At 34.9% G+C, this 18,229-nt stretch overlaps 2 protein-coding genes across 2 annotated transcripts in view; one reads left to right on the plus strand and one right to left on the minus strand.

Annotated features, from left to right (window-relative positions):
- LOC5567299 overlaps positions 1 to 18,229 on the plus strand; it is a 440,692-nt gene that overhangs the window by 137,556 nt on the left and 284,907 nt on the right. The window lies entirely within an intron of this gene.
- On the minus strand, positions 6,433 to 17,224 carry LOC5567300 (caspase-3). The gene is made up of 5 exons (XM_021854141.1): positions 16,943 to 17,224; positions 7,565 to 7,806; positions 7,239 to 7,505; positions 7,040 to 7,172; positions 6,433 to 6,965 (listed from the first exon to the last, which is right to left on the minus strand). Exons 1-5 carry the CDS (start codon positions 16,963 to 16,965, stop codon positions 6,866 to 6,868), a joined length of 765 nt encoding a protein of 254 aa, XP_021709833.1. The 5' UTR covers positions 16,966 to 17,224; the 3' UTR covers positions 6,433 to 6,865.

An 18,229-nucleotide genomic window follows, 5' to 3' on the forward strand; every position in this document is an offset into this window, starting at 1 on the left:
GACAGAAAACGTAAAATTTTCTGAACTTTAAAAAAAAAAATGAGAACAGCAATAGCTCCTTTGGTTCCGAGGCCTTCAAAACCCGAAAATACTGAACATTTTGATTTTTTATTCATGCTTAAAAACACATTTAGCTTTGGCAAGACTTTAGCTTTCATTTCGTCCAAGAAAATTGAAAATCGGTTAGGCGGTTAAAAAGTTATAATATTTTATAAAATAAAAAAAATGCGAAGTCGCGATTTTTTTTGGTCACCCTATTTTGAAATTGGTTACCTTAATCAAAAAGTCCAAAAACACGTGTATCCTTATTTCGGATAAGGAACAAAATAGCAAACTTACACGGAATTCTCATGGAATTGCTGCAAACATCTCAAAACAAATTTTCAAGGGCTCTCTCTAGCATTATTTAACAATACTACGTGACACAATCATGAGTTATCCTAGAGAACCTTAAAAAATGATATATAATCAAACATCCCAAAATTATTGAAAATCATACTAAAAACTGATATATCACTTTTTTTGCGATTCACGATTACGAAAACAAAAAAACAACATATTTATCCAGAGATTGCTCTAGAATTCCTTTAAAATATTCCTTACCTTACCTGAATTCTCCAAGCACTCATCCACGGATTCATACAGAAATTATTCCAGAGATTTTGCTTGTAATATGTCCAGGGGTATTTCTCCGAATTACTTTTTAGGGATTTCTTCATAAATTCAACCAAGAATTCCTTCAGGAGTTCCTACAGGAATCCGTCTTGGAGTGTCTCAGTTATTCGTTTGGAATGTTTTGCACTAATGCCTTCCGGAATTCTGGAAATTATTTTTTCAGGGGTTCTTTCGGATATTTCTCCAGATTTTCCTCCGGGAATGCAAGTCCTTCAGGATTTCTTCTAAGGATTGCTTAGAGGACACCTTAGAGCGGTTCCACAGAAAATGACGACTTTTTTCCCAAATTTCATTTTTATATTTTTTGATTTGGATGAAATTTTGCACATGCTTTCTTTATGCCCAAAAATGCCTTTTTGCATCATCGGCTCGCCATTTTGACTCTAGCCTTACTTTTGAGAAGGGCCTAAGACAAAAAATCCTTAATAATTTTCAAAAAATTATAACTTAGAAACGGTTTGTCCGATCAGTTTGGTGCCTTCCACAAAGTTTTAGGTTATTGTTGGGGCTATCTGGAAAAAAAATATACACTGTAAAAAAAATGTTGTAGTTTTTTATATATCGAAAATGAAGCTTAAAAATCAATTTTCTCAAAAATCGTATTTTTGATTTTTTTTTATATATGTTAAAGTAGACAAAAAATGAAGTCTTTTTGAGTGGGTCAAGATGGAGAAATCATGGATAAAAAAGTTATGATTTTTTGAAAAAAAAGATGAATTTTTGAAAATGGTCATAACAAACTTTTTAAATATTTTTCAACTCGATTTTATGAAAGTACGCAAAATTTACAACAAAAAAGGAACACAGAAAAATCAGGCTAACTTTTACCGTTTTAAAGATACAGCGATTTTAATACAAAATTATGATATAATTTTCAATTTTCGGTCATTATAATATAACTTAGAAACGGCTTGTCCGATCAGTTTGGAGTCTTCCGCAAAGTTTTAGGTTATTATTGGGACTGTCTGGAAAAAAATATACACTGTAAAAAAAAATGTTGTATTTTCTTATATATCGAAAATAAAGCTTAAAAATCAATTTTCTCAATAATCGTTTTTTTTTATTTTTTTTTATTTTTTTATATGCTAAAGTAGACAAAAATGAAGTCTTTTGCACAGTGGGTCAAGATGGAGAAATCATGGACAAAAAAGTTATGTTTTTTCTGGAAGAACTCCTGAGGGATCTCTAGTGGAACTCCTTTAAGAATACCTCGAAAAACTCTGGGAGGAATCGCTGGAGAAACTACTGAAAAAGTTTCTTAAGGAACTCCAGCAGTAATTCCCGAAGAAATTTCTGAAGGACACCCTGAAGGAACTCCTGGAAGAACTCCTAACAAACTCCTGGATAAATTTCTGAGAAAAAAAAAACTTCTAAAGAAATTTCTGGACGAACTCGTGGAGGAATTTCTAAAGATAAACCTGAGGGAATTTCTGAAGAAACTCCTGGAGGAATTGCTGAAAAAACTTCTGCAGCAATTCTTTAAAGAACTCCTGGAAAAATTCCTGAAGGGACTTTCGGAGAAATTCCTGAAGAACCTCCTGGAAACATTTCTCAAGCTACTGCCGGAGGAATTCCAGAAGAAAACCCTGAAAGAAATCTTGATAGATCTCCTGGAGAAATTTCTAAATGAACTCTGGAGGATTTTCCTGAAGGAACTCCTGAAATAACTCCTGGAGGAACTCCTGAAGAAACTCGTGGAGGAATTCTTGAATGAGCTCCTAGAGGAATTCTTGATGAATTCTTGGTAGAATTTCTAGGAAATTCCTGAGGGAACTCCTGAGGGAACTCCTGATGGAATATTTGGAGGAATTCTTGGAAGAATACGTGGACGAACTCCTGGAGGAAAATTTGGAGTAATATTGTTGCGGTATGGTTAAGCTAAGTAACCTACGAATAGCTGTCGCTATGCATAGCATCCCACTTGCTTAGTAGCGACCCCTAGTTTTTTAGTGTGTATAAACGTGTTAATAAATTTTCATAAGTTTTTCTGAGCACAACCAGTTCACACGCGTTCCCAATTATTCTCAAGTAATATTCGAAGGAATATCTGGAGAAATTCTTGAAGGAATTTCTGAAGAACCTCGTGAAGGAATTCCTAAAGGAACTTTAAGAGGACTTCCAAAAAGAATTCCTGGATGTGTTGCATAAGGCACTAGTGGATGAATTATTGGAGATACTCCTGAAGGAATTCCTGAAGGGATTCTAGGGAAAAATCCCGAAGGAACTTCTGAAGGAATTACTGTACGAACTCCTTGAGGAATTCATTGGGAAACTCCTTAAGGTGTTACTGAAGGAACTTATTAAGGAATTACTGGAGATGCTCCTGGAAGAATTCCTGAAAGAACTCTTGGAAGAATTTCTGTAATAAGTCTAGGAGGAATTTGCCAATGCACTCTTGGAGGAATTCTGGGAAGAATTCCTGATGTGGCTCCAGAAGAGATTTCTAAAGAAACTCGTGGAGCAACTTCTGGAGAAATTCCTGAAGGAACTCCTGGAAGAAGTCCTGAAGGAACTCTTGAAGGAATTCCTGACCAAACTCCTGGGGGAATTCCTGAAAAAACTTCTGAAGAAGTTCCTGAAGGAATTCCTGGAGGAATTTCTGAAAAAAAACTCCTGAAGGATTCTTGAATAAACTCTTGGAGAAATTCCTGATGAAATCCTGGTGGAATCGTGGATCAGTTCCTAAAAGAACTACTGGAGCAATTCCTAAAAGGTTTTAGAGGAACTCTTGGAGGAATTCCTGAAGGAACTCTTAGCGAAATTCCAAAAATAATTCCTGGACGTTTTACAGTAGGAACTTATGAAAAAAATCCTGAAGGAACTTCTGAACGAATTGCTGTTGGAACTCTTTGAGGAACTACTGGAGATACTCCTTAAGCAAGTCATGAAAGAGCTCCTAAAGGATATTCGTGAAGGAACTCTTGGAAGAATTCCTGAAGAAACTCCTGGAGGAATTTTTGAAGGAAACCCTGGAGGAATTTCTGAAAAAACTCCTGAAGGAATTCTTGAATAAACTCCTGGAGTTATTCCTGATGAAATCCTGGTGGAATCCCTAAGAAACTCCTAGAGCAATTCCTTAAAGATTTCTTAGAGGATGTCTTGGAGGAATTCTTGAAGGAACTCCTGTTAGAATATTTGGAGGAATATATGAAGGGTTTCTTTCAGTAATCCCAGGAGAACTATTGGAGGAAAAATTGGAAAATAAAAATTGAAGGAAAGCCAGGAGGCACTCCTGAAGGAATTTCCAAAGAACCTCGTGGAGGAATGCTTATCAAACTCCTGGAGGAATTCCTGAAGGATCTCTTAGAGCAATTCAAAAAAAAAATCCTGGAGGTGTTACATAAGGAACTCCTGGATGAATTATTGGAGATACTCCTGAAGGAATTCCTGAAAGAGCTCTAGGAAAAAATTCTGAAGAAATTCATGTAGGAACTCCATCAGGAATTCATTGAAGGAACTCTTGGAAGAATTCCTGAAGAAACTCCTGGAAGAATTTTTGGAAGAAACCCTAGAGGAAAACCTGAAAGATCTTCTGGAGGAGTTTTTGAATAATCTGTTAGAGGTATTCCTGAAAATAATCCTGGAAGATTTACCAGAAGGAACCCCTGGAGGAACTCCTGAAGGAACTTTTGGAGGAATTCGTGAAGAAACTCGTGCAGGAATTCCTAAAGAAACTTCTAATGGAGGTCCTGAAAGATTTCCTGGAGGGTACTACCGAAGGAACCCTTGGAAAATTTCCTAAAGGAACTCTTGGAAGAATTCCTGAAGGAATTTGTGGAGCAACTCCTGGAGGAATTTTCGCAGGAATTCCTGAAGGAATATCTGGAGTAATCCCAGGACGAACTCTTAGAGGAATGTTTAGAGGAACTCCTAGTGGTATTACTGAAGGAACCCCAAAATGAATTCTTGGAGATACTCTTGGTGGGATTCCTGAAGGAACTCTTGTTGGACCTTTCGAAAGAATTCCTTAAGGAACTCCTGCAGATACTCCTGGAGGAATTCTTGAAGGAAACCTTGGAGGAAATCTTGAAAGATTTTCTGGAGAAATTTCTGAATGAACTCTTAGAGTAATGCCTGAAGATATTCCTGGAGGATTTTCTTAAAAAAAATCCTGGGCAATTCCTGGAGGAATCCCTAAGAAACTCCTGCACGAATTCCTAGGGTTTCCTAGAGTAATTATTGTAGGAATTCCTGCAGAAAACTCTGGAGTAACTCCTGAAGGAACTCCTGAAGGAATACGTGGAGGAATTCCTGAAATAAATCCTCAAAGATTTCGCTTTGAATTTTGATTCTACAATCAATGCATACATGTTATTACCATAAAATTTGATTTACTGGCAAAAAGTTTAAAGAAGAAACAAGATTTTAAATTGTTTTAGACACAATTTCTATTTCTACTTAAACACTCAAACTTCTAGAAAGAAATTAATGTCAAACAAATTAAATATCATCGCTTCAAGTTTTGATTTACTAGCATATTATTTAAAATAATGAGGGGTTTTCCTATTTTTATGCAAAAGAAATTTTGAATGTAATCTAAATTTTCATTTTACCTCAAACATGTTCACCAAACTTCTATAAGCAAATAAATACCAAACAAATATTTGTCATCGTTATAAGATTATAAGCTATCAAGTTCAAAACTTGGGTTTCTTGTAGTTTTTAAAGCAAAACAAGAGTAATAAAAAAAAACCTGCTCAAATATAATCACTGTTCTTATACAATCAAATTTATTACTAAGAACTTAAATGGTTACACTATTATGGGTCACCCACTAATATGGGTAATTTCCATTTACATTGAATGTGCAACAAAGTGACTAATAATCGTGACAAGGTGACCCATAATAGTGTGACAACTGTACATGTCATTGCCTTGCAATTCTAATTATTGTCAAACAGTTATAAATAATAAGTTTTTTAAATGTTTTTTTTTGGTAAAATAAATTTAGAGTGTTTTCAAAATTTAATACTCCTTCCCAAAGATGCTCACTGAATTTCTACAAGTAAGTTCATGCCAAACAATTATATGCCATTGCATTATATATTGATTTAAAGGCAGAGAGGATGAAAATCTAGGGTTTCTGGTAGGATTTTGGTAAAAAATGTTACAAGAGTAATACAAAATTACTATGTCTGCTCAAATATGTTCACTGGACTTGTTCAAGCAAATAATTACCGAAGAAGCTAGTTACCATCGCTATGAATTTTTATTTACATGCAAACAGATTGGAAATCTAAAGTGTCTCGTGGTTGTTTGAGTAAAACAAAGTTTGAGTGTCATCAACATTCTATATTTCTACCCAAAATGTTCACTGAACTACGGCAGTCAAATTAATGTCCATCAAACTACATGTCATCGCAATGAATATTTGTTTTATAAGCAGTAGGTTTCAAAGAAAGAGTATTTTTTATTATATTTTATCAAAATGAATTTTGAGTGTTACCAAAAAAAATATATTCCTTAAAGACGCATTCGATTTCTATTTATTGAAATGGACGATTTTCTTGAATGATCCATTCCATTACAGAAAGAATGTTCGAATTCGCTTAAAATATATGCTAAGAGTTGACGGACCCGATGTGACTGCATTATACTGGATTTTCAATTTATTACTAAGGTAGAGTAATACTCTGCAGTTGTCTTCTGCCAATGCATGCATTATGGATTATAATGCGACGTTTCTGTTGAAAGAGTTACTAACTTCCCCGTAACTTTTTTATCGAATGTGATAAATAATTCATTGGGCCGAAACTGTAATTTTTGTTAAACTGATTTTATTAACTAAGGCTACACATTACAATCTTTAAATGTAGAGGAATGAACGTGCATGAGTACTGAAGTATTCGAGAGTATTTCAAGCTGACTAGATAATAACACTGTTGATAGTTTGCAATGACCTGAATCAAAATCCACCAAACTACCACTTCACCTCTTTGCTTTCAAGCCACTCATATAAAATTACCGAAAGTTTGTCTAAACAAGATTGGTTCGGTCTCTTCACGTGTTAGTATGTTTTTATGTTGTTCGTGATCAAGTCGGAGCAAAGACGTATGTAAGACTGTGATGGACCATTATTATGGGGACTTCGGATGGTCATTTCACCTGGTATACTGCCCTTCTACGCCTACTTGTCCCGTGTTACCTCATGGACCGCGGAAATAATATGCGTAGAACGGCATAGAATATGCTATTTCTCCTTCGCGGGATTTTTTTCGGTTTTTTTCTTGAGATCATGAAAGAAGAACAATTTTGTTAAGGTTGTAGTTTCAGCTGGTACCTGATGTATTCTAAAATTAGAAAAGTTATATTATGACATCAATTTTTATGTTTATGAAAAGTTATATTATGATATAATTTTTACCTTTTCGACTCAAATTCTCTTCTCATCAATGGCATGATGTCCATTATGGACTTTTCAGGCTTCTCCTTTAGCATTTTAATCAAAATTTGAATAAAGTACGTTCCTTCGTCAACATTTCTAAATGCAGGAGTACCTGAAACCAAGGTAATAATTTATTATGTTTCGGCATGTGTATTCAAAAGTTTGAAATAGAAATCACCTTCATAAGTGCTGAAGCATATCAAAATGTCACTTGGACTAGGAACTGTGTTATTACAATCGGCTTCTATCAGGTTTGGACCTTTGCAAGCCTGCACGATAAAAATCTTTGGTTTCCTTTTCAATGACTTGTTAGCGGTTGTCGGTTGGACTATATCATCGTCTAGATTGTAGTTTCCATCAAGAGCACATATTTGATTTTGTATGTCACCATGGCTCATGATGACAATGATCAAGCAGGAGTATGCGCCAAAATCCATTTTTTTAACTAAAATATTAAAGAAATAATATAAAATACCACTTTATTTAGGAATTGTTTCCATTTACTTTTTTCCATTGTGGTTTTCACTTCTATGACTTTAAGATCTTGACAGTCATGTATAACTTCTGCATTGAGTTCGTTGAAAAAGTCTTTCAGCAATTTATAGTCGTGCTGACTACCTGTTCGAATTCGTTTAGGATTATTTTTGAACAAGTTGTGAATTATCACCACAGCAGCTGGTTTGGTCAGATCATATTTTAGTTCGTCTGAGCTCGTAGATTGCGTTGCTGATGATTTTGGTTTTAACCTAAATGAGAAAAAGTAATAAAAATGATAACACTATGTTTACTCAAGATGGATGAGATCGCAATAACTTTTTACTTTTAAAGAATTCGTTTCTGGCTTGCAGTCTTATAATGGGCTCACGAATTTATTTTCTTGGCTCCAAAGTTTCGATCCCAATTTGGATCTTCTTCAGGGATAAAGAATTACATTTTTAGATATTTTTGCTCCTTTTTTACCAACTTCTCGAAAACACTCTATTGGAAGGATCTGTTTCACATTATTGTTCTTACAGCTATAAAAAGGAGTTCAAAATCATCTCTTTAGTCGACCAGTTTCGGGCCCGATATTGGTCATCTACGGGACGATTTCCGACTGATAATGAAATGTTCTGACACTAACAATCATACTGTGGGCAGTACATATTGGGAAAAGTTTTTTTCTTTTCAAACATTTCATTCTTATCTCAACATTATCATTTCAAACATTTCATTCTTTTCTTAAAGCTAGATGTTTCGTAGTAGACAACACTATCATTCTTATTTGGTAAAAACAAATTTAGCATTTATTTATTAAGTTTAGATGTTTTAAAAGTGAGATTATTATTATTATTATGCTGTATTATAGACACTTTACCACTTATCTGAGTGGCATTTGTGTCTATTCAATACTATTTTCTTACAAATTTTAACTGATTAACATTTGTTAAATTTTATCAAACAATTCACAATCTTTGAGAAATTGTATTACTGCCTTTTTATTTTTAAAGTTATACGCGAGTATTTCAGCCATCGATCCATTTATACCACATGTTTTCCTACTTCCTTCGAGGCCTCTGCATTCCGTTATTATGTGCTGCACTCTAATTCGATCTCCACAATACGTGCATACAGGAGGATTGCTGTTGTTCATCAGGTGTGCGTGGGTGAGGCGAGTGTGCCCTATTTGGATGCGAGTTAGCACGTGTTGTTCGGATGGGCATTTACGGTCTAAGCTTTTTCCAGCTGTAGGTTTGATAGCTCTCAGGTGACATCGGCTTTGATTCCATTCTGCTTCCCAATATGACCAATTTTTTTTTTACCGCTCGTACAGCATCCTGGACAGGTGTTGGTATATCCACCGGTGGTTAATTACAACCTTGTTTCTCCAGCTCATCAGCTTTCTCATTCCCGACTATGCCAGAATGCCCAGGTATCCAACAGAATGTGACATTTCGTCCCTCTATATTGTTTTCGATGGATTGTATCCAGGGGTGTTTAGATCGTCCTTCACGTAGCGCGTCAAGCCTCAGAATCAAGCCGGCAGAATCTGTAAGGATGATAACATTTATGTGTCCTTGTGACATTGAAACAGCGTTCATCGAGGTAAAAGCTTCGGCGGAGAATACGCTGCATATGCCTGATAAACGAAAGCTATAGTTTCTATCACCAATTGTTAGTCCAGCTCCAATTTGGTCGCGATTTTTTGAGCCATCCGTGTATATTTGATTGTGGATTTTATAGCGGCTTGTGATAAGTTTATCAAACCTTGGTACCATGATGGCCCGGTTTGTACCTGCTTTGATGTTGTTCCTAAGCGCATTTTCAAATAAGGAGTGTATCGAAAAGTAGTCGCAAACATTCAAAACAGTCTCAAAAATATTGGGTTGAACCTAAAAACAATTTTTTGATCAGAAACGCTTTTCAGTGTATTTAAAAATAATGATGCGGTGATATTGTTTCAATAAAGTGTCATTGTGTATGATAATTTTGCAAATTACTAATAGATGTCGATGAAAATCTTGCACACCTCTGAAAAAATTCATATGGTAATAAATGTGTCAAATTTGAAGAAAAAATGGTTTTTGTTTATGCTAATATATTATGTGCCACAATTCTCATGACATAGTGTAGAAAATATTTTGAAAAATACATTAACAAGCATTTGAGAGCAAATACAAACATTGAAAAAACTCGATTTTTAAGGACCTCGCTTTTTGATTTTTTCTTTATTTACGTTTATGGTAATATCGAACGATTGTAACGAAATAAAAAATGTTTTTTGATTGGAAAAGTTTCTTTGCATATTTATGAAGTAACGTAAGCAAAAAATTGTACTCTATATAATTACCGCTATATATGACAGAGCTTCAAAAGTTGATTACACAAAAGTGACTTTCTTAAACCGACCTTTTTGCAATAATTGAGCTTTTTTAGAGCAATAATTTATTTTTTTGAAATCCGTTTTACGTGCTGTGTGAAGTAAACATATTTTCCGATAGAATAAGCTTTTCATCCTATTTTGTTTGATATACATTTTATTCAATACAAATCATAGAATCTTCAGAAGACACTTCAAAAATGTAATTTTGTGCAAGATTTTATTTTCTATGCTTTATAAACCTTGTTGTATTTAAATTAAGACTGCATATTGTTCAATATTTTTTTAGTTGCTTCAATATTTGATGACATGATGAAGATTTGCGTGAAAAAAGCTTTTAGAAATATGAACTATGCTCTGAGATATACCGTTCTGAAAAATTGCGACTACTTTTCGATACACTCCTTATTGGGACTGGCGCATACAACTCTCTGTTTGAGAACCTTAAAAAACCTTACACAAAAATCTAGATAGCATGTTCATCATCCTCCCTGTTATTCTCCAATTCATCAGAGTACGAAGGATACCTGGACTGTATGTTGTATCGAAGGCTCTTGATATGTCAAGCGATACGAATTCAGCATGTTCGTCCTCATGGAGCGGTTCCAATTTCGCAAGATGAGAGTCAACTCCCTTGCCTGACCGGAAAGCGTACTGTCGTTGGTCTAATTTTGTCGTGGACTCTTTTTATTTATTTTTTAATATCGTTATTAGTATCATTCCAAACATTACATTCATTTCTTATATATAGGTGATCTGTGTTAGACAACAGAATCACCGGATAAATGGTGGAGATATGTCGACGACATTTACAGCGTTATCAACCGGAACGATCTGGTCAAAATTTTGGATACAATCAACAGCGTACACAAGGATATCAAGTTCACCCACGAGGAGAAGAAGGATGGAAAACTACCATTTTTGGATCTACTTGTCACCAGCGAAGAAAGTTCATCTTACAACCTCGAAATCTACAGGAAGCCTACAAACACCCAGCGAGTCATCCCTTACACATCGAATCATTCGTTCCAGCATAAGATGGCAGCGTTTCACCACATGATCTACAGGCTGCAGACTCTACCCCTCAGCGAAGACGGAAAAACCAAGGAACTGGAATATATCTACGAGACGGCAAGGATCAACGGATACAAGGAAAGGACGATAGAAGCCATCATCGATAAAAAGGAAAGACAGCAAATTCGGAGTGCTTTGACGACACTAACCCCTATCACCGAACCCATAAAGAAAGTTTCCATCCCATACGACGCACACATCAGCAAACAACTCCGCCCAAAGCTAAGGAATTTCGGAATCGATTTGGTATTTTCCAGCATAGACAACCAACTTAGGACTTCGTTAGGCTCTACCAAGGATTCGGTAAACACACTAAACAAGGCTGGTGTTTACAAAATCAGCTGTTCCCACTGCAGCAAGGTCTACGTTGGTCAAACAAAGCGGTCTCTCGAAGTTAGATTCAAGGAACACTTAGCGGAAATAGGAAAAGCTCAGAAGACGATAGACAAGGGGATGACATACGATTTCAAATCTAAGGTAGCTGAACATCTACTTAACAGAATCATACTATTTTGGTAAAACAAATTTAAGATTTTATTAACATTTTGTTAACAACACATTACATTCCATTAGCCGTACTGCCCATAACTGCATATTTGTAACATTCGACAAAAGTAGGCATTGAGTAAATGGGATACCAAGTTTGCATTTTATTGCAGTATGGGAGGGAACTGATATTTCAAAAAAATCACTAAGAATTCAAAAGTGCTTATTTGAGGCTGAAATTTTGTACATCTAATATCGCTTATTGGGTGAATAGTCAGAAAAAAATTCAGATAGAAATTTCGTTGCCACTGCATTATGAGGCTCATGTATAATCTCAATGTGACTGTTATGCGGTTACAATTGCCAATGTGACAAAACAACTTGGTATTTTTTTCGAATTTTCCAGAACAAACTCACAGAATTTAGTAAGTGGATCGAAAGTATTTGTTATTTGATGACTCTCCCCGGTACTAACTCGAAATTGTCAAAAATGTCGAATGTGACTGTTTTGCAGTTATGGGCAGCGTAGCAGTTCAGATTATTTACAGGTGAGTTGATTTCACCTGCTTATAAGAGAAAAAAACACGTTATTAATCTACTTAACCTAACGCATTAATCGTTTCAAAAGAAGATTGTAACGATTTTGCCTAAAATTAATAATTATTATATTTGACATTCGGTCCAATGTTTCAACATTGGATATTCTATCTAACTCATTGGTACTATACCAGGGAGGAAGCTTCAGAATCATTTTCAAAATTATATTTTGAATTCTCTGCAGAGCTTTCTTCCTGGTATTACAACAGCTAGCCCATATTGGTACAGCATACAACATGTCTGGCCTGAAAATTTGTTTGAATGTCAAAATCTTATTCTTAAGACAAAGTTTTGATTTTCTATTAGAGACATTTTACATATTTGTTACATTTAGCTTGAATGCCCTCAATGTGATTTTTGAAAGTTAAATTCTTATCTAGCATGAGTCCTAGATACTTAACTTCATCTGACCAATTTATTGGAACCCCTCTCATCGTGACAACATGTCTACTTGAAGGTTTAAAATAAAGAGCTTTTGGTTTATGTGGGAATATTATTAGTTGAGTTTTGGAAGCATTAGGGGTAGGCTTACCAGATGAAAATTTTGGAAAGGAGGACATGTCGTGTGACTGGCTTTAAAAAAGGAGGACATTTTTTTTTGCACGGAAAATCGGGGTACTAGTATTCTTGGGACTATAACATTTTGAATTAATGATCATAGGAGTGCTGGAGTCTTTAGTAAAATGGTATAATCATACCTGAATTACTCCAAAAAAATTCAAATATATTGTCATCAAACGATAATCACAAAAAAAGGTGGAATTTTAAAATATTGACAGTTTTTTCGAAGAACAGCGTCTTCAACAAAATATTGATTACAAGTGGTCCCGGCAAACTTCGTCTTGTCATCAAGTTGGCGTTTTCACCATGAAATGTCCCATACCAAATGATAGTTCCGTTCACTCTCTTTTTTAACTTTCCCGGTGAGTATCCTCAGCTTATTATACACGCAAACATGACGGAACATGACGGAAAGAATCATTCAAATCCAACGACCCGTTTCCAAGCCTACTCGTGACATACAAACACTATTCAATTTTTATTTATTTAGAAGATAGAAGATAGATAAATGGATTGTTGACTACACATGTGTTCAAAAAACCTGGTGAACTCTCGTTAATCTTAATTCTAACAGCTTGACCATTCAACAGAGTTTAAGAGAGAAATGAGAAAGAAGTTATGTGAATGCATTTCAAAAGTTATATTTGCTCACTTTGGAAAAAGGAGGACATTTTCACTCCAAGGGAGGACGACGGGAGGACATATGATCAAAAAGGAGGACATGTCCTCCCAAGGGATACCATCTGGTAAGCCTAATTAGGGGAAATCTTCCATTTTTGCAAGTATGAAGAAAAAATATCCAAACTTTTTTGCAATCGACACGCTGGCTTCGTCCTTTGGCGGAGAGGCCTGTGTCATCCGCAAACAAGGAATTTTGACATCCCTGAGGTAACTCAGGTAAGTCAGATGTGAAAATATTGTATAATATTGGTCCCAAAATGCTGCCTTAAGGTACACCAGCTCTTACAGGAAGCCTTTCAGACCTCTAGTTCTGATAATTACCCTGAAGTGTACGATTTGACAGATAACTTTGAATTATTCTAACAATGTATGTTGGATAATTAAAGTTTTTTTAATTTTACAATAAAACCTTCATGCCAAACACTGTCGAATGCTTTTTCTATGTCTAGAAGAGCAAGACCAGTAGAATAGCCATCAGATTTGTTGGAACGGATCAAATTTGTTACACGTAAAAGTTGAGGAGTGGTCGAATGTCCATGGCGGAAAACGAACTGTTCATTGGCAAAAATTGAATTATCGTTGATGTGGACCATCATTCTGTTCAAAATAACCTCTTCAAAAAGTTTCAAAAGGATAGTAAGACGCTTCTGCAGGATTTTTGTCTGGTTTTAAAATTGGTAGAACCTTAGCATTTTTCCATTTGTCAGGAAAATATGCCAATTGAAAATATTTGTTAAATATATCAACTAAGAATAATAAGCTACTTTCTGGAAGTTTCTTGATGAGAATGCAGAAAATTCCATCATCGTCAGGAGCTTTCATATTTTTGATTTTTTTAATAATAGTTCCAAATCAGTCTCCCAGGAATTTTCGAAAACATTCTCTTTTTTAGGAATATTTTCGAAGTCCTGAGTAACTTGATTTTCAAATGGACTAGTCCAAAATTAAAATTGTGCGCGCTTTCAAACTGCATAGCAAGTTTTTGAGATTTTTCGCAATTAGTTAGTTATAATTTGTTTTCCTCTTTCAATGCCGGTATTGGCTTCTGAGGTTTTTTTTTTCAAAATTTTAGATAATTTCCAAAATAGCTTAGAGCCAGGGTCCAATTGAGGAATTTTATTTTCAAAATTTTTGTTTTTTAATTGAGCAAAACGTTTTTTGATTTCTTTCTGCAAATCCTGCCATAAAGTTTTCATAGCAGGATCGCGAGTGCGTTGAAATTGCCTTCTCCTCACGTTTTTAAGACGGATCAAAAGTTTAAGATCATCGTCTATAATCACGGATTCAAATTTTCACATTTTGGAATTGCAATGCTCCTGGCTTCAACAATGGAATTTGTTAAAGTTTCAAGAGCATTGTCAACATCAAGTTTCGAGTCCAACAAAAAATCGAAGGCACGCGTCCAAACAAGGATCGTAAAGGGATCAATAGTTGAAAAATAGTACTGAAAAGTACTGTTTTAGTAGCAGTGAAAAATACCGTTTTTAATTTTAGCACTGAAAATACTGTTTTTTAGCACTGAAAAGTACTGTTTTATTACTTTAGGTAGTTTTTTAAAAAAAACTTCCAAGAGCAGAGAGAATTTGTGTCCGCACAGCACGAAGGTACGATGCGCAATGAGAACACGCCGTTGGTTTTGAGATAGAGACTACTTCTTGGACTGGGTTTCATCATTTCATCCCTATATCTGCTAGTGTTAAGTCTGTTTATCTGTGGTTGCTTGTGAATATCAGATAGAAAAAGAAACAAAACTTACCCGTTCGTGTTCTACATAAAACCTTATCACGTTTAAAATAATTAAAAGTAAGAGAGATAGAGTTAAGAATCGCTTCATGAAACATTTGTCGTGAATCAAAGAAAGGGATGTGATTAAAAAATTACCACCAAACTGAGTTATCAGTTGGAAAGCTGCAAAGCTGAATCGGTTAAAACGAAACCAATCATGCAAGGATTCCTAGAATGGGGAAACAATTGGGGGCATGGTCAAATCAAAGTCAGCGTGAGTAAGCAGTAGCCTTCAATACTGACTAGAGTCTCTAGAAGAGGAAAAACAAGTAAAGATGTCAGAGAATTGTTATGCGAAATATCATGCATTTGCTGTGTAGTTTGTCCATTGAAATGGCCTTGAAAATTATTGTAACTGAAAACGCGAATTAAAGACAGCACGTCCATTCGCCAACAAAGTCGTTCACATAATCATTTACGCACGCATCATTTCCAAAGAACGGCCTTCAACATCAAGCCCAGCAGTAACAGTAACACGTCACGCACACCAACTCTGGTTGAACTTATTCTCATTCCCTCTCACACGCATTCAATCTTTGCCGTCACTCAACCATGCTACCTGTACAGAAAGCAAGTCCAAGGATGTGTTGCTAGTTTCAGACTCACACACTCACATAACTGGTCCGTTGTTACAACAAGAAGTAGGGTAGGTGTACCAGTTATGGCCATAGTGGTTCCCTATTTCGCCATACGTGATAACTTGAATGTCTCAACATTTTGAAAAGTTGTTTTTTGTTTTAGCAGTAAGATATAGGATATATCTTGATGTTAAAACATTCGAAAAGATTGAAAATTTGAAAGTTATCCGAATTTTGCATATGGCCAAATAGGGAACCACTATGACCATAACTGGTACACTTTCCCTAGAACTCGATGCAACCGAACGAAGATGAACCGCGATACATCCGAAATCTGACACTCTCATGTATTTTTAGACATACACTTGCGAATTGTTTTATTAGATCATTAATTAATTTTTTTCAAGTACATCATTATTACTACACCAAGAACGATTTATTTGTCCAATGATAAAACATATGTATTGCGAGTTCATTGAGCGCTAAGTCCGATGACGCTAATTGTGCTTTGAGTATTAATTTCATAAACATGATGTTAACAGTAGCACCTAGAGTTTCATAACTATAGATTCAATTGGCGCATAATTTCATAAAGCTTAAAAAAAAAAGAAATCAGCACAATATGTCAGAATGTTTAAGCATTAATTAATTATTTTTAAAACATTGTTTTAACCCAGAAGAATTCTATATTGTGTGATTTGTACTTATTTCTGTGTAACTTTGACATAGCACAGATATGGATCTGTGTTGGATTAATAACATTGTTTTTTCATCAAATAAATTTGCAACTACCATTATCTATACGGCTCCACAAAGAATGATATTCTTTATGCAGATCGTCGGAAGCAATGCGTCAACAATATTCCTAGAAGCGTTGTTTCATATCATTGCGGCCGTGTTAATCCTCTGTCTGGGCTAAAGAAGTAACATTACATGAGTATTTGTATTAAAATGACCCAAACTCAGATCATAATTACTTATCGAAATATGAATGGATTTCCGATATTCTGCTGTTCTCAAAAGAATATTCGATTAATTTATACAAAAAAAAAATATTTAAAAAAAACTTGTCAGAGGCATAGGTAATGGCGGGATACGAACAACCTACCTTTGTATATCTTCGATGACATAAACCTAAACTTTTGCACAGGAGTGTAATTGTTTTTTTTTTCTTTTTCATAAACAAAACATTATTTCAACCGAAGCAACATAAATGGCTGTAACCTATTTCAAGCAGAGGTTGAATAATATAGCTCTTACCTATCAACACGAAGATTGCTCATATTTCCCAAACGCTAATGTTCGTGGATGCACCAGGTTTGTTCATACTCCTTGAATGATTTTTTGTAAATCTGCTTCTTCCATCGGTACCATATGAAAACGTATGATTTCTCTCCAATGGCACTGGATTGTTTCTGTCACTATTTATAATCGTTATTATAAAAATAGACTTCTTGCCTCCAGCCACAATACTGTACTATAAGCAAGCTGAGCTCTGCTGAATGAGTATAGGGTATGACATACAACAAGGTACTGCAATGGCAGCTAACTTTTTTGTCTTATCTTATTTCCCGATAACGATTGAACAGTGCACAATGGTCCCAAAGCCATATCTAGGAAGACAAAAATGATTGCGCCTTAACCGCCAATTTTAGTTACATGGTGTCTTGGGCAAAGTTTCTCCATACTTTTCAGTCATTTTTTTTTCCATTGATGTGAAATTAAGGTGGCCCACATGGTTTACGAGATCAGAGTTTAAATTTTTTTGCTGACGCATTTTGAGCCTATACAATGTTCTACAATATTTTAGAACAATCGATTTGGATCAACTTTGCCAAAGAACCCAAATTTCTATCTCTTATGGTTCGCAAGTTATATTTTTTTAAACAAACAAGTTGGGGTGGTACTGAAAAATCAGTTTTTTCTTGATAACTTTTTAAACGATAATTTCTCGAAAAAAACTTTGTTCCGAGCACTTTTAGGACTTTTGATTGCGCAACAATTACTGTTCTATATCTTATAGTTACAGAGATATCAGAGATTTCTTCGAAAAATAGTTGTTTTCCAATGCCAATGAAATTTAAAACGCAAACGCAAATTCTTAAGTTTTTGTCACCATTAGAATGATTATATTTCTCTCTGTTTATGTAAAATAAGCTATAAGGACGTTTTTTGTTTGAAGAGATTAACAAAATTTGGAAATAATTTGTTTTTTAAACGAAAATTGTCCATAAGTTGAAAAATAATCGACATAGATCTTTGCTGCCTTCGACAAAAATGTGCAAAGTTGAATGTTCTGAAAGTGTTTCAAACAAAGTTTTCATAAAAAAAATCAACGCTTTAAGATATATTCACCAGAGACCGAAATTCATTTTGTGAAAAAAGCGAAATAAGAGATGTTTGCTAGAACAACCGAAATAACTGTATGCAAAGTTATTTTTAAAATTGAAAACACATGTATTGATATAAGATCGATCACAGAAAGCGTAATCGTTTTAAAACGTACTATTTTCAAAATTTTGTTAATCTCTTCGAACAAAAAACGCC

This window comes from Aedes aegypti, chromosome 3 (assembly GCF_002204515.2).
Source record: "Aedes aegypti strain LVP_AGWG chromosome 3, AaegL5.0 Primary Assembly, whole genome shotgun sequence".
NCBI classification, from domain to species: Eukaryota; Metazoa; Arthropoda; class Insecta; order Diptera; family Culicidae; genus Aedes; species Aedes aegypti.

Bases quoted from the DNA above. Each gene is read 5' to 3' on its own strand.
- LOC5567300 (XM_021854141.1), bottom strand. From the start codon at position 16,965: ATGAGCAATCTTCGTGTTGATAG. The intron at 7,807-16,942 runs GTAAGAGCTATA...TTTCTCATTTAG, and splicing joins AGCAATCTTCGTGTTGATAG to GTTAAAACCAAAATCATCAG. The intron at 7,506-7,564 runs GTAAATGGAAAC...TTAATATTTTAG, and splicing joins GAAAACCACAATGGAAAAAA to TTAAAAAAATGGATTTTGGC.